General features: G+C 39.8%; 1 protein-coding gene across 6 annotated transcripts in view; it reads left to right on the top strand.

Annotated features, from left to right (window-relative positions):
• RASGRP3 (RAS guanyl releasing protein 3) overlaps nt 1–12,859 on the top strand; it is a 105,262-nt gene extending 92,403 nt beyond the window's left edge. For all 6 annotated transcript variants that reach the window (XM_041755712.1, XM_041755716.1, XM_041755713.1 and 3 more), the window contains 6 exons: nt 662–777; nt 3,277–3,424; nt 6,996–7,032; nt 9,423–9,548; nt 9,912–10,276; nt 11,887–12,859. In XM_041755712.1, coding sequence (XP_041611646.1) covers nt 662–777; nt 3,277–3,424; nt 6,996–7,032; nt 9,423–9,548; nt 9,912–10,276; nt 11,887–11,895 — 801 coding nt within the window. In that variant the 3' untranslated portion in view covers nt 11,896–12,859. The remainder of the gene's footprint in view (nt 1–661; nt 778–3,276; nt 3,425–6,995; nt 7,033–9,422; nt 9,549–9,911; nt 10,277–11,886) is intronic.
• The last annotated feature ends 2,006 nt before the right edge of the window (nt 12,860–14,865 follow it).

Below are 14,865 nucleotides of genomic sequence, written 5' to 3'. Positions count from 1 at the left end.
ATTTTTATAGCTTTGTTTTTACATTAGAATATTTAATGCATCTAGAATTTAGTTTGGGGCAATTGATTTTGTAAGAGTATTAGCATTTTAACTCAAAGCAGTCATTGGATAATCTTTAATTTCCCTGTGGATTTGAAAAGATAGTTTTTGATATTCTAATTTCCTGTATATACATAGGTCTATTTCCAGACTCTGCTCCCTGTAGTAAGTTACAGTACCATGTTGTTTGATTCACATAGCTTTGTAGATTATTTGATTTCTGATAGGACACATTCTCCCTCATTATTTTTCATCTTAAACAATTTTAGGCTATTCTCAACATGTTCACTTCTATTTGAACTTTAGAATCAATGTGTTCATTTCAAACAAATTCACACTGGAATTCTGATTGAAATTGCATTTAGAGCATACTTGAATTTTTTAGATAATTTAACATTTTAAAGCTTCATTTTCTGTTCCACTCTCCCCACTTAACAGACTATTTTTATCCTCAGCATTGCACTTATCTTGTTATACCATAAAGACTTCTGGATTTCATTATCTCCTACTGGGTTCCAAGATCCTTGATAGAATAATATTCTGATTATCACTGCTTTCCCAATAACCAGTTCAGAGTCTGACTCTTATAGCTATTCAATAAATATTTGTCTTTCCCTTTCAGTCTGTGTTTAGAAACTATGACCATGACCATGATGGGTACATCTCCCAAGAGGACTTTGAAAGTATAGCTGCCAATTTTCCCTTTTTGGATTCCTTCTGTGTGCTGGACAAAGATCAGTAAGTTTTAATTTTGTTATATTGTAGTGCAACTATACTAAAGTAGAAAATTAGTGTCAGAGGAGAACAGGGATATCTTTAATTTACATCCTGACAGCTTTAATCCTAGCACATTGATGAGAGAAGTCCAATGTCTCACTGATTTTTTTCTTGGTGTCCACAAACATGACTGGATAAAGTCACAGGTCAGACTACACCATCTGTATTAAATCTGAGTGCCCATTTGCAAATGAGCCCAAATTTCCTTTCTCCACATTACTTCTGCTTAGCTATTTCATCAACCCCAAAACTCCATCGAAAAAGAGTAGATGAGAAATATAGTTACACCTAGGCTCGTCAAGTCCTCAGCATCAAAGGACTTGAGGGCAATCCTAAAACACACAAATAGGTAAAATTATTTTAAATTACTTATAGTATTCAGAAGAGCAGATGATATCTATAGGTAGCCAGGAAGTGTCCTTGCTTTTTCTCTTTGCTAGCTCAAAGGTTGTTCTGATAAATGAAGTAAAAATATATTTCTCTTTAGCTTCAAATGATTCCTGGAAAATTAGATGACTTTAGAGGCTAAAAGCCAGCTCATTAGAAAATAATGATAAAAAATATATATTGCAGAGAAACACTGGCATTAGTAATTTGATTGCTTAATTTTTAATTGTGTGAGATTAGTTCCTCGTTTCAAAAGCATCTGCAATGAGATGCTAGATTTTATATTGGTGAAATGTCCAAATTATACCACTTTAACATCCTGTAATATTTTTGTTGGTGTGAGAATTTTTTAAAAATTAAATCTGTAAGTAATTCAATACACCAAGGAAAGCCTTGGTATTTTATCACAAACACCTTAAAACCTTAATTCATCTTCATTGCATATCTAGAACAAAGAATAATTTGAAATAAATTGTTAGAAACATAAACTTCTTTTACAAAATAAAATTTAAGTTACCTGCTAACTATCTACTTCCCTTAGTTTGTTTCTGTCAGGAACATGTATGTAGGACATGAACTTAAAATCACTTTCTACTCTTCATCTCTTTTTTTTCTGCCAATTCTTTAGATGGACCAGACACTGTCCCAGCAAAGATATATAAAAATGTTTTTTTTTCTAAAAATGAAGGTTTGAAATATTCATAGCTTACATGATTTTTGTCAGACAAGCTGAGATATGTCAATTTTGAGAGGCGAGTAGAACATCCAGGAGATTCTAGTAAGGTGTAGATATGATACCAAGGTTCAGCAGAACAGTTGCAGAGGTATACATTGCTAGCTCTTCAGCCCAGCCAGGCAAGCTGGAGTCCCAGGCATGTGAGCAAATTCTGATGCAAAAGTTGAGAAGAACATGAGGTTGGGGCCTGAGGAGGGCAGCTTTGGGGACTCTTACCTGCTACCACATACCATGCAGCTAAAAGGAAGAAGTTGATCCTATAAGAGAGCCAGAGAAAGAGGAGCATGGGAGGCAGGAGAGAAACTGGGCTGTGTGGAATCACAGGGGTACATGGAGGAGAGGATCACCAAAGAAGAAGCATGTCCCCATGCCACATGCAGCCCAGGAGGCCAACAACTTCAAGGGGTGAGAAGGCCACTGAGGACAGTTTCAATAGAATAGTAGGGCTAGAAGCCTGGTTATTTGGAGTGAAGAGTAATCGAAGGGGGGGGCGGGAATCTCTAATGAATATTCTTTTTGAATACTTTGGGAGTAAGAAAAGGGAAAGGGAAAAAACAGGTACATGGGATGGAAGCAAGGCTGAGGAAAGACATTTTCCAGGCGAGGGAGTTGTGAGCATATTTGTATACAGAGGAAGGAGTGGGTGAAGAAACTGAACAGAACCTGGAAGGAGCCGCATCCTGGGAGGCTGCAGGGTGGGAGATGGGAGCCTGATTTCCTCAGAGATGGGAGGACCCAAGAAGATAAAAAGGGATTCTGAATTGGCACAGAAGGGTGTGGCCTCCAGTACATTCTGATGTGGAGAGAAGCCGTGTGAAGATCACCTGCTTCAGGTGGATTTGATCTCTTGGTAAACTAGAAGTCTGGAGGGTTCTTTGTGAAAAAGATCTGGGGGAATTGTGCTGGCAAATGGTCTATAAGCCAGTAACATATGAATGAGAGATTACTAATAATAGTGGCCTGGATGACATCAGGCTGAATGAACTTGAGCATGGTGACCCAGTTATTACAGTTTGCTGCCTTTCTCCAGCAACCCAATTCTTACACACCCTATTGCTAGGTATGGGCTAGAAAAGAGTTTTCCTTCTGGAAACTACCATTTGGAAATGAAGGAGACTTTCCGTAGTACAGTGCCTAGGATATACGTACATATCTCCTCCTTACTAAGAAAGCCTTTGACACTAAATGCTGTCTTTGAGGTTCTCTCCTTTCAGAAAGAACATCACTCCCCGCCCACTTTTGGCCACAAAGGTTTGGAGGGTTGGGTGATTAAAGTGTGTCAGCCACTTAGCAACATGATCTTCAAAGACCCCTCCTTTTTCTGATTCTCTTCACAGGGATGGCCTAATTAGTAAAGATGAAATGATGGCTTACTTCCTACGAGCTAAATCCCAATTACACTGTAAGATGGGACCGGGATTTGTCCATAATTTTCAGGAGATGACCTATCTCAAGCCAACCTTCTGTGAACACTGTGCAGGATTTGTAAGTCTGTTTTCTATTGTTTTCTCTTGTGGGTAGTTATCCGTGCCTCATTCTGAGAAGGTAGGAAAATGATACACCAACAGAGTATTGTCTGCTTTAGATCAGAAGTAAAATATGATGGCTCCCTGAAATTAAAAATTAAGTTAAAAACAAAAGCAAGATCTGCAGGTTTCACTATGTTCTTTCTAGGAATGCAGGGCTGATGACAGAGAAGGATGATGAGGCTTGTTAACTCAAGAGAGCAGTTTGTCTGTTAATCCCTGCCAAGGCAAGTTTCTGCCCAATGAGCCTTGGCATTCAGTGCTAATACTCATAGCAGGTGCAATTAAGGGGAGTATTTATCTTAGCCAGTTCTTCCCAGTTCTTGTTTCATGTGATGTCAGTCACTAGAAATCCATCATGGCATGGCTCAATAATTCATAACCCAAAAAGGAAGAAATCTTTTTGGACGGAAGATGGTTATAATAATAAATAACATTTACTTGGCACTTGACAGTAATGAAGTGCTTCCATAGACGTTAGTGTAATTAATCCTCAGCACTCGCTCATGAAGTGGACATTTTATTCTCCCCATTTGCCTAGTAAGACAGCGAGAGGTCCAGAGAGGATAAGTCAGGTTTCCAGGATCATACAGTCAGTAATCACCAGAGCCGGGACTCAAACACAGGTGTTCTGACTCTAAATCCTGCACTCTACCTACACGGCTACCTACACTTTGTTTCCCCACATTTGATAATTCTTTGCAACTAAGGGCAGCTTTGGCCCTGATATTGAACAAAGACTCATGGGCCCTGAAACTCTAGTTGTTACCCAAATTGTAGAAGATGAAAATGTGATCCTGTAGGTGAGGATGGCCCAGCAGCCAGCATGGCTATTGTTCCTTTGTCCAAATGCCAGAGCTCAGTTATGTTAGCTTTATTCAGCCATTGTGTCCACTGGTGACTCCTCTGAATTCACAGCTGATATTATGTACTGCTGCAAAAATTACACTTTTCTCATCCCAAGCTTGAAGGACTGGCTTTAGGGGGCCCCAAGGACAGGAGTTTGTGTTCAAGCATACATCCTGCCATGTTGTTGCGATACTTAAATGACATCAGACGTGTTGCCCGTCATGTAGCTCAGAATAAATACTTCTCCTCTTGAGTGCTCCTTAATATTTTAGAGTTTAATTGAAATTAAGTCATTTAATGTTTTAATAGCCCTTTTTATTCTTCAAAATATATTTAATTTCAATGGATGAGATTTGATTTGATCTTTATTCACACACACATTTTTTTTAAGTCCATTAGTTTTCAGAGGGATTTATAAGTTTAGATGTGTCATCAAAAGGAATTGTAGGGGAAGGCAAGCAACTATTTTTTGGTGCCTGGACCACCTGCCTTTGAAATAAATTCCATTTTAGGGGTAAGCAGAACAAACACTATTTGACATCCGTTTATTTCAGAATTCCTGAACTGAAGAATTTTGCTAATTCCCTTGTTTTGAGGTCTGGGGAAGATAAGTGATTTCTGTAAGATCACAGGGAGCATTAGCAGCAGGCCCATGACTCATATGCACTCCCAGTGCTCCTAACATTGTAGTCCCTTCAAATCTTAAAGCAACCTGAAGTCTCACATCAAAGCCTGGGGAAATAGTTTTATACACCCATCCACATGAGGTCACTATCTCCTGTCCTTGGCTGGCAGTGACAGTGACCCAGAGCCTCTTCCTGTCTTGTGTTGTCTCTTCATTATTAAGGAACGTTAACAAGCAATGCCCTGAGTTTCCCTCCTGATAGGACTTAGGCTTCACTCTATCTTTTCTAGCAGTTCCTGCAGCTATGCTGATAATGTGCCATATCTGGATATTAGAATGCTTCTTCTCAAATCTTAACTTCTCTTGTTCTAGATCAGTGGCTTTTGCTCACACATAAAACACCCAGGAGCAGTGGCTTCATGTCTTTCCCTCCTGTGACACATTCTTCTTTTCTTACTCACTAGCAATGAGACCTTGCCAAGTGACATCACCTGTTTATTGCTCAGTCTAAATATACATAGCATGCAATCAGTTAATATACATTAACTAGAAAAGCTTAAAACAGTGCCTCTCACAAAACAAAAGTTCAATATATGTTAGCTGTCATTATTATTATTATTGCTGTCACCAAGGGCTCTGTGAACAAAGGATTTCTTACCATTGCAAAGTTTCCCAGATGCTCAACCTTGCAGATTATTTAATTTTCTGGGTCATCCCACTCACTTGTTATAGGAGAGAAGCAAACTAGATTATCTTGAAGATCCCTGTAGTTCTGGCATGATGTGATTACCCTGATGCCCCTTCCCCTTTCTGGATAGACTATTCCTTATCCTCTTCCAGTCATCCGAGGTAACTGAGGCCTTGCTTCCAATCAGTCGTCTTAATAATCCTACCTTCCCAGCATACATTTGCAACTTAATAATGTACTCGGGAGGACATGATAACTTTTAAGACTCAAAAGAATCACTTACCACTGGTGAAATTTCCTTGTCAGAAAGAGGGTAAGGATCAGTCTTCCTGACACCCTCAAGTCACTTGACATTGACATTTATTTTATTTACTGGCATTTATTTATTTATTTATTCTTCTTATAGAGAGGGTCATAATGACCACTCTCAGGGCATTGTTCCCCTATCATAGAGGTGAGTGACACTCCGATCAGCCTCCATATACCACTGGCCTTGTTTCTTTTAGGATCATTTTATTAACCAGGTATCAGTCACCTAACATAACCACTAAAAGGTTACAAATGGAGTTCTTCCAGCTTAAAGCTAAGCCCACTGAATTCATTAATATTTATGTTTCTGTTTCCCTGGGATCCATGAGCAATGCTGTGGGAGGCATGGGGAAGAACACACCACCACCAGGATGATCCCCTGAACCCCCTAAGGAAACACCCCTCCTTAAACTGTAGGCCCTCACATCTCTCCAGAGGCACTTGTCACTTCCTACATCCTACTTCCTCTGGGGTTGGCACAATCTGAAAGCTTTCTGCATCTCCCTGAGCCCTGGCACAGGCCAAACACTGAGCAATCAGAGAATGACTACGTGAACAAATAGATCTTTTCCTTCTTTGTATTCTTTCAGGGTACAAATGCTACTCAGAAAAGAGCCTGGTACCACGCAAGTGCTTTAGTGGGATATGCACCATGTAGTTTGCTTAATTTCCTGTAGGGGGCGCTAAGAGCAGCTGGAGTGATTAAAAAGAAGGCAGAGGGAGCTGGGGGCTTCCAAGAACAGTGACAGTCTCCCCAGTAAATTTTGCTGAGAGTGCATTATACCAAGGTCCAATAAATGTACCAACATCAGTATCCCATCCCGGCTCCCATCTGGCTTTCAGATAGAAAAGGGAAGCACAACTGTTATCACCCCAGCTGGAGTGAGCTAGGAGACCATTCTTCTATCTGACAGGAAGGGTGTCAGGATCAGTTACATCCTGTTTGTGCTCTACCAGCCATCATGCTTCCCAGGACTTCCTTCTCTCTGGCCTTGTTTTGTTTTGTTTTTTCCAGATTTTAATTCAGATTCTCTGACATTCTTTTGTCTTTTGTTACAGCTCTGGGGCATAATCAAGCAAGGATACAAATGCAAAGGTAAATAAACGTTATGTTGTAAAATGTTAAAATGTCAGTGTGTCTGAGGAAGCTACAGAAACTCTTGGCATCTTGGAGAACTCAGGTCTTTGGGCCACCAACCGAAGAAGGTAATGTGTCTAGGGAAAAAAAAAATCCCTGCAGTTCTGGATAGCCTCAATCAGAATTTCACAATTCTTGCTTGCAAGAGCAAGCAAACCACCCTTATCAACCCACAGACATGTGGCCTCTTCACTAGGATGTCTTGTGAAACATCACACAGTTAGGGTGAGAATTTTGGAGTGGAAAAGGCCTAACTAAAATACCATATAAAAGAACTTTGTCCTTCATGGGAATAAGCACATACTCATTCTTGTAATACATATGCCTTTCTTTCTGCTCTCACATAGAGCTAGCTATTCCTTTTGCCACTAAATCACAGATGATGGATGAAAAACAGATTTAAGGTTTCTCCTTAAAACTTATTTTTGTCCCTTTCAATGAATTTGTTCATATGGTTCCCCATTTAATTGAAGTTTATTAACAAATAAAGAAATATATACTTGATAAATGCAATATACATGCATATAAATAGGCACTTAGGACTCTTGCCACTAGTGCCTATATGATCATTATATATTATTGATGTTTATTTTTAAATTTTACTTAAAATCAATTAATTAGCATATACTCTTTTATTAGTTTCAGGGATAGAGTTTAGTGATTCATCAGTTGCATATAACACCCAGTGCTTATTACATCATGTGCCCTCCTTAATGCCTATCACCCAGTGACCCCATCTCCCCACCGCCATATATTATTGGTGTTTAAATAAAGAAATTACTGGATAGTTTACTGATGGTTTTAAGAATCTGACAGTGCTCTTGAAAGATATCACTACAAAAGAAAACATTTTCATTACAGAATGCCTTCAGATTAATACAATTGCCTTTCGGTGACTTTTTTTCCTAGCTATCTTTTAGGATTTGGTCCTCGTGTTGTATGAACAGAGTTTCCGGAAGCTCAATGGGAGCCACCTTTTCATCTCAAAAACCTTCCCTTTAGTTCTTGGTATTAGTTGTCTGAGTGTAACTTGGATTGGTACTTTCAAGTAGCAAAGATACAGCAAAGATATCTTACCACCTAGCTTTAGTTTTATTCTGGTTTCTGACCCTTATCCTCTAAAGACAGACACACACACACATATAAACACACTTTTATGAAGATGAAAATCAATTAAACCCTTGGATCATCTGTGTATATACAGTATTTTCTCTTAAAGGCAAAATAATGTTAAAATTAATTAAAATAGACAACATTTCATTATAATTTAGTCTTTCCATGGTGTCATTACAAGAGTATTTGAAATAAGATCATTTGAGGGGAAAGCGAGTATTGGAAAGAATTAGAAAGGTCCTCTTTGATAGGAGAAATACGCTCTTTAAAATGATCCTATCTGTTCATTCTAAGAGAAATGTAGAACCCTCTATGGGAAATAACTGTGTTTCTCTTTTGCAAAGCAGCCCAGGTTTTCTACTCTAAGTAGCAATTTATAGTCTACTTTCTTAACTAAAGCATTCTAATGAGAGTTTTACAGACTCCATTTTACAGGCTGCCATTTCAAAGCCATAATCAAATCTAGAATATGTTATTGGGCATAAGCCCATCTTGTTTTCTGTTTCTATGCAAAGAGAGGAATCAGGAGATAAGATCCTTTGTTCTAGAAAAGATTTTGAGGGGGATGCCTGGGTGGCTCGGTGGTTGAGCATCTGCCTTTGGCTCAGGTCGTGATCCCGGAGTCCTGGGATCAAGTCCTGCATCAGGCTCCCTGCAGGGAACCTGCTTCTCCCTCTGCCTATGTCTCTGCCTCTCTCTGTGTCTCTCATGAATAAATAAAAAAAAAATCTTTTAAAAAAATTAAAGGAATGAAGAAGAAGAATAAAATGCAGGCAGATACTGAATAAAGGGATACCTGACTGTAAATGAGCGGAGGCAGCTGTTGGGCCTAGAAGACACTAGAAGTTGGGGTTTCTTTCCCTCATACTGGCTCAAGGAGCCTCTTGGTGGAGCCTGGGAGACAACCCCAGTCCCATGGAATTGGCATTTAGTTTGGGGCAAAGGCAACTCCCTGCTAGGTCTATGCCCTGCTGGTTTGCTCCCCAGCGCCTCAATGAATTGTGTAGAGGAAGAAGTTGAGCAAGTGTGAGAGGAACCCTGGGGAGGCAAATAAGTCCCACTGGCCTTTCTCTGGTCCCTAGACACACTCTGCAGGCCTGAGCTGGACTCTGAGTCAACATGAAGCAGGGAAGGGGGAGGGCACAGCCAACAGCTCAGGGGCACCCTGGCAGCCCAGTCAGCACCAGGTGCACATGGTTGCCACTAATCGTTTGTGATACTTGGTGATTTTTCAGACTGTGGAGCCAATTGTCACAAACAGTGCAAAGACCTCCTGGTTCTGGCCTGTAGGAGATTTGCCCGTGCTCCCTCCTTGGGCAGTAGTCATGGGTCACTGCCTGGAAGCCCCTCATTGCCCCCAGGTAAGATCCTCTGCTTTCTTTTCTACCTCAATTTCCTTCTGCTCATCTTTCCATATTGGACTTTCATTGGGTTCTGGATCTGAACCTGGTCAGAGTCATTATAAACACCAAGGTCAGAGTCATTATACACACCCTACTTCAGGGTGAGTAGCTATGGCTATACCCTTGACTCCCACCTGCTTCTCTCTGCTCTCAGGTCTCAAGTCTATGCATTTCACCTGCAGGCAGTTTGGGTCCATCTCTGGTCTGTCCTTCTAGGGACATCGGACTTACTCATCGGACTCCTGTGATTTGCACCAGCTTTGACAGTTTGCTCTAAAGCAATCAGATGTCAAATAATCACAACAGTCTCTCCTCTTCCAGTGCAGGATGAGGTGTTCGAGTTCCCAGGCGTGGCTGCAGGACACCGAGACCTGGACAGCAGAGCCATCACACTGGTTACAGGCTCTTCTCGCAAGATCTCTGTGAGGCTGCAGAGGGCTACCACCAGCCAGGCCACTCAGACCGAGCCTGTATGGTCAGAGGCTGGCTGGGGGGACTCAGGGTCGCATACCTTCCCCAAAATGAAATCCAAGTTCCATGACAAAGCAGCAAAGGACAAAGGTTTTGCCAAGTGGGAAAATGAGAAGCCCAGGGTGCAGGCTGGTGTGGATGTTGTGGACCGGGGTACCGAGTTTGAGCCTGACCAGGATGAAGCAGACGTGGGTGAGACCAGACAGGATGGTGAGGTCAGTTCTGGGTCAAAGCACAAGTAAAATCACAAGAAGGAGGCTAAAAGGGGCTGAGACAAGCGTTTTAGTGAGTCCAGGAGACAGCCTAGTAGGTTTTTTTTTTTTTAAGATTTTATTTATTTATTTGAGAGAGAATGAAAGAGAGAGAGAGAGGGAGAAGCAGGCTCCTCACTGAACAGGGAGTTCAACATGCAGCTTGATCCCCAGACCTTGCGATCATGACCTAAACTGAAAGCAGATGCCCAATCCACTGAGCCACCCAGGTACCCCTAGCCTACTAGTTTTGAGAGCTGAGTGGTTGTACATTAACACGTACCACTTTTCATCTTGCTCTTGGCTTGTTATATGATCCCAGGCAAATGATTTCTTCTCTTTGCACCTCAATTCCCTCATATATAAAATTGAACCAGATGGATTCCAAAGCTTAGTGAGGCTGTCATTTCTGTGAACTGATATGATGTCCCAGGGATCCATGACTCACTGTGTGTATCCAATAGGCCAGTACCTGTATCAGTTTAGTTTTCCAAGCTAGAATCAGGGTAGGGGAGGGAGGTTGATGGGCAGTGGAAGCAAAAGACTTGCAGATAGAGAAGAAGAGTTGGAAACTTTTGCCCTTACCACCCCCAACACCCGCAAAAAAAGTCTTTTGACAGCATCATGGAAAAGAAGGGGTGGTGAGAATCAGAGACATAGGAGCCTGAAGTTTCTATAAGCCAGGCCCTGACTCCACATAAAAATGACATTCACATCATCCAAAGCAGATTGGAAGCATGTGGAATTTGTTAGAATAAGCTGAAAATATAAATTGATTCAAGATAGACTTAGATAAATTTATTAGTCAACAGTCCGTAGTGTATTAAGAAAAAAGATTTGGGGAAATCAGTGTCATATTCCTAACCTTTCAAGCCATGCCATGGAGGGCAGCCATAGCCTCCCTATGGAGTCTTTCTCATAAACAGAATTATTGGGTTAGGCAGAGAACCTATTGAATCAAGCCAGTGCTCTTTATTCTTATGGGTGGTCCTTCACATTCCACTCTTTAGGAGACCTAAATACACAGTCCCCTTGGTTTCCTGTGATGAGAAAAACTCCAGTGACCTTTAACCCAAATTCCTCTAGTTCTTTCCTCATTGAAGACAATTAATAAGGAGGCCAGAAATTATCTTAAGTCTTATGCAGTTTATTGTAAGTTTTGATATGTTTATGCATAGCTCTCTCTGCATCTCTCTACATATACCTATATAGATATGTATCTTTTCTCTCATACAAATTTTCTCAGTGCTCTTACCCAAGTTTACATTGTGTTTTTCTAAGAGAGAAACCTCAACAAGAAACATTTCATAGACCAGTGTTTTGTGGAGCCCCTCTTAGGAAACATTAATGTAAGCAAACTTGTTGAACTCTAAGATTTAAGATTTCATGTGCTGTGTAGACTACATGATCTTTTAATTCCCTCTAAATCTTCAGAGTACAAAGTGCTTGATCATTTGATCAAAGTGATCATTTCAGATGTTCCCTCAAATGTAACTGATAAACTGCTTTCTAAGAATATTCTTGTTTTATTAAGTGTGACCCAGCCATACAACAGGTTCTGATTCATGTTGCAGGATGGCTGACTTCAGGCTGAGGACACTGGAGGCGATGATGTCAGCATTTGGAAGGAGCAAGATGAGAAACTCTGAAGAACACTCCAACTCAGGAAGTTATCTGAAAAGATATCTGGGACTTTTACTGCTTGGTGACACCATGGGGTCTCCCTGATTAGACTATGGGACAGAGGATTTACCCTATGAACTATTTATTTCCTCCTCCCCAGGCCCTAGTCAGGTGCCACCAAGACTGGGTGATGTAGTTAGTAGATTTCTCCTATATCTTTCTCTAGAGCCATTTATATATGAGTGAAGTGAAAGCTTTTCTGCATGTACTTGATACTCATTCTCTGAACTCTACTTTTTTGTGAGAATATTATTTCAGTATTTTTTATAAACTTTTGGTGGGGGAGGAGTCAATTTAGAGGTCTTTTTTTGTGTGCTTTTTGGATGGGACCAGGACTTATTTTCTTGAGGGGACAAGAAAGCTCTTCAGATCCTGGAATGAGGTGGTTCTTCTAAAGTAAAGAGATGTTTACATTGTTCTTACCCTACAGTCGCTGTCACAATGTGTAACAGGTCATACATTTATGTTCACATAAGTCTTACCAATTCTGCATCCTAAGGAAGCTATGACACAGCCATGAAAATCTCCTGATATTTATAATTGCTGTGGGGGAAAATTAAGTATACTTGCCTCAGCTATGTTTAGCCATTTTTCTTAAGACTCCTGTTAAGACCGCCAGTAAGAAATGTGGATAGTGATTACAAAATCAATTAAAGTTTTGGGGAATAAAATTTAGGAGAGAAGCAAACCAACAAGCAAACCACTTAGTGAAATGAAAAACAACCAACAATCTTTAAAAATTCAAAACAGTTTTAAGAACTTTGTTTGTTAAAAAAAAGTTTTGATTATAAAAGAGAACTTTTGTCCTCTTCCGAAGAAATTGCCATCCATAATTAAAGAGTAGTCATAGAAATCAAATCCTCAGAAACAACCTTTGATTAATATTTTATTTAGCTTTTAAGGTATCAGTATTTCAATGTCTCCCTTTGACCTACAGAGCTACACGTGGGTCTGTTTTTTACATGATTAGAGGAGAGAGAACTTAGTTCAACATGTTCAAATAGAGATTGGATTGAGCCAGTGGACGAGGGGAGTGACTTGCTGCCATGTGGCCAGTGTGAAATTATGGCCCCACAGAAGTGCACTGGTCTTCATTGGAAGTTTAAATGTATAAACCATACAAGATTGAATTTATTTATATTTGGGGCAGTCACTTCAGTAAATAAATGCCTTTCTTCTCTTTTTCCATTAGATAAAATTAAGGACAGTTCTCCTCAGCAAACATTTGACCACCTGCTTTAGGCAGGTCCTGTGCTAAAACGCACAAAGACAAACAATATTTAATCTCTACCCTCAGGAGAAATGGTTCCTTAAAGTACAATTCCAAATTTGCTAGGACAGACTTCATTGTGCCAAACAGATTGAGAAATTGATTTGCAGAAATATTGCGAATTAAATGAAGTTATTAGTTGAGGGTGCTTTGAACAAGCTATGTAATAAGAGAACTTGCTCACTATTTGCAAAGAACCTCAGAAAGCAAGCAGCCATCCCCAAGTGTTGGCTTTATGTATATATAGTATCTATTCCTCTTCCCAAATGCAATGAAATATGTGTTAACAAAATTAAAAATAGAAAATGGCCATTTAAGTACCTTAAACGTGTGTTTTTTTAATTTTAAGAAAATTCAAGAAGAAAATTTGGATTGTTCTTTTTCCTCTCAAAGGAATTATTTGACTCATCACTTAGTTTGGGTTATTTTTGAGTTTTCATATCTAAGAATTTTATATTGTCAGCCTTCCTATGATGAACATAAGAAATGTACCTCAAATAAAAAACAAATAAATACAAACAACGAAGAAAACAAAATATGTATATGTGTGTATATGGGTATACAAACACACACATGCACACACACACTAGTATTATAATTTTGTTGAAGAGGACTCTGTGTCCATAATGAAGCTGCTTTATAATTTTGATTATATTATTTACTCACAACCAGTGGTAACTCTGATGGTTCTAATCTGTCAGTTTCCCATTATCAGTAAGATAAGTAAATTAGGCAAACCCATGGTGAAGCAAAAAGAACTGTTATGTTTGGTCCCTCCAGGCCTCCCTTTTATAGGTTTAATGGTCACCACCACCTTTTTGGTGAAAGGCAAAAGCAAAATCAGACTCTTAACAGTGACTATTATCAAGTCCCAGGAGAGAATAGTTTAGGCGCTGCAACTGAGTCTTCCTTGAAGGATGTACTGATTGGATTGATCTTTAGATTTGCCTAGCTAGAGGGTGGCCCTAATTGGTATTAGTGGCAGCCTCCTGAAGCAATAACATTCCCAAATATCCATGGTAACAGAGTCCCTCCAAAGGTCCAAAGGGCTTGCTGTTTCACAACGAAGGCAGGACTCCTACAGAAGGGAGCACCAAACTGTTCTTGATGATAGAAACCTTAGCATACCTAAAATAAACATATTGATTTTTGAGGACATAAATTCAAAGAACATATGGCCATATGGCTCTGGCATGCAATCCGCAATCAGATTTAAATCCCATCACTGCCAGTTGTAGTTACGAGACCCTGGGCAAGTCATGTACTCTGTTTGAACCTCAGTTTCCTCATTTGAAAAAGAGAGATTTCACCCCTTCCTCAACTACCTCACAGAGCTCTTGTAAAGATCAAGTCGAATCATATATGTAAAAGTACTTTGGAAAGACATAGTAAGTCAGTCAATATTACTTTGCAGTTATGCAGGGTTCTTTTCTAAAATTGTCTACAGGATCCCAGACTCTATGTCTACACGGTTGTGTACTTTGGAAGCTCTATATCCAACATTTAACTAACTTCTGTACCAAAAACAATTATTTAAATGAGAAATATAAATGAAAAATATTTAAGGGGTTTTTCTTATTTCTGGCATTATGTGTGTGTA

The sequence above is a fragment of the Vulpes lagopus genome, chromosome 5 (assembly GCF_018345385.1).
Source record: "Vulpes lagopus strain Blue_001 chromosome 5, ASM1834538v1, whole genome shotgun sequence".
Classification (NCBI taxonomy): domain Eukaryota; kingdom Metazoa; phylum Chordata; class Mammalia; order Carnivora; family Canidae; genus Vulpes; species Vulpes lagopus.
The sequence above is the reverse complement of the archived record's forward strand: the minus strand, read 5'-3'. Positions and strand labels throughout refer to the sequence as shown.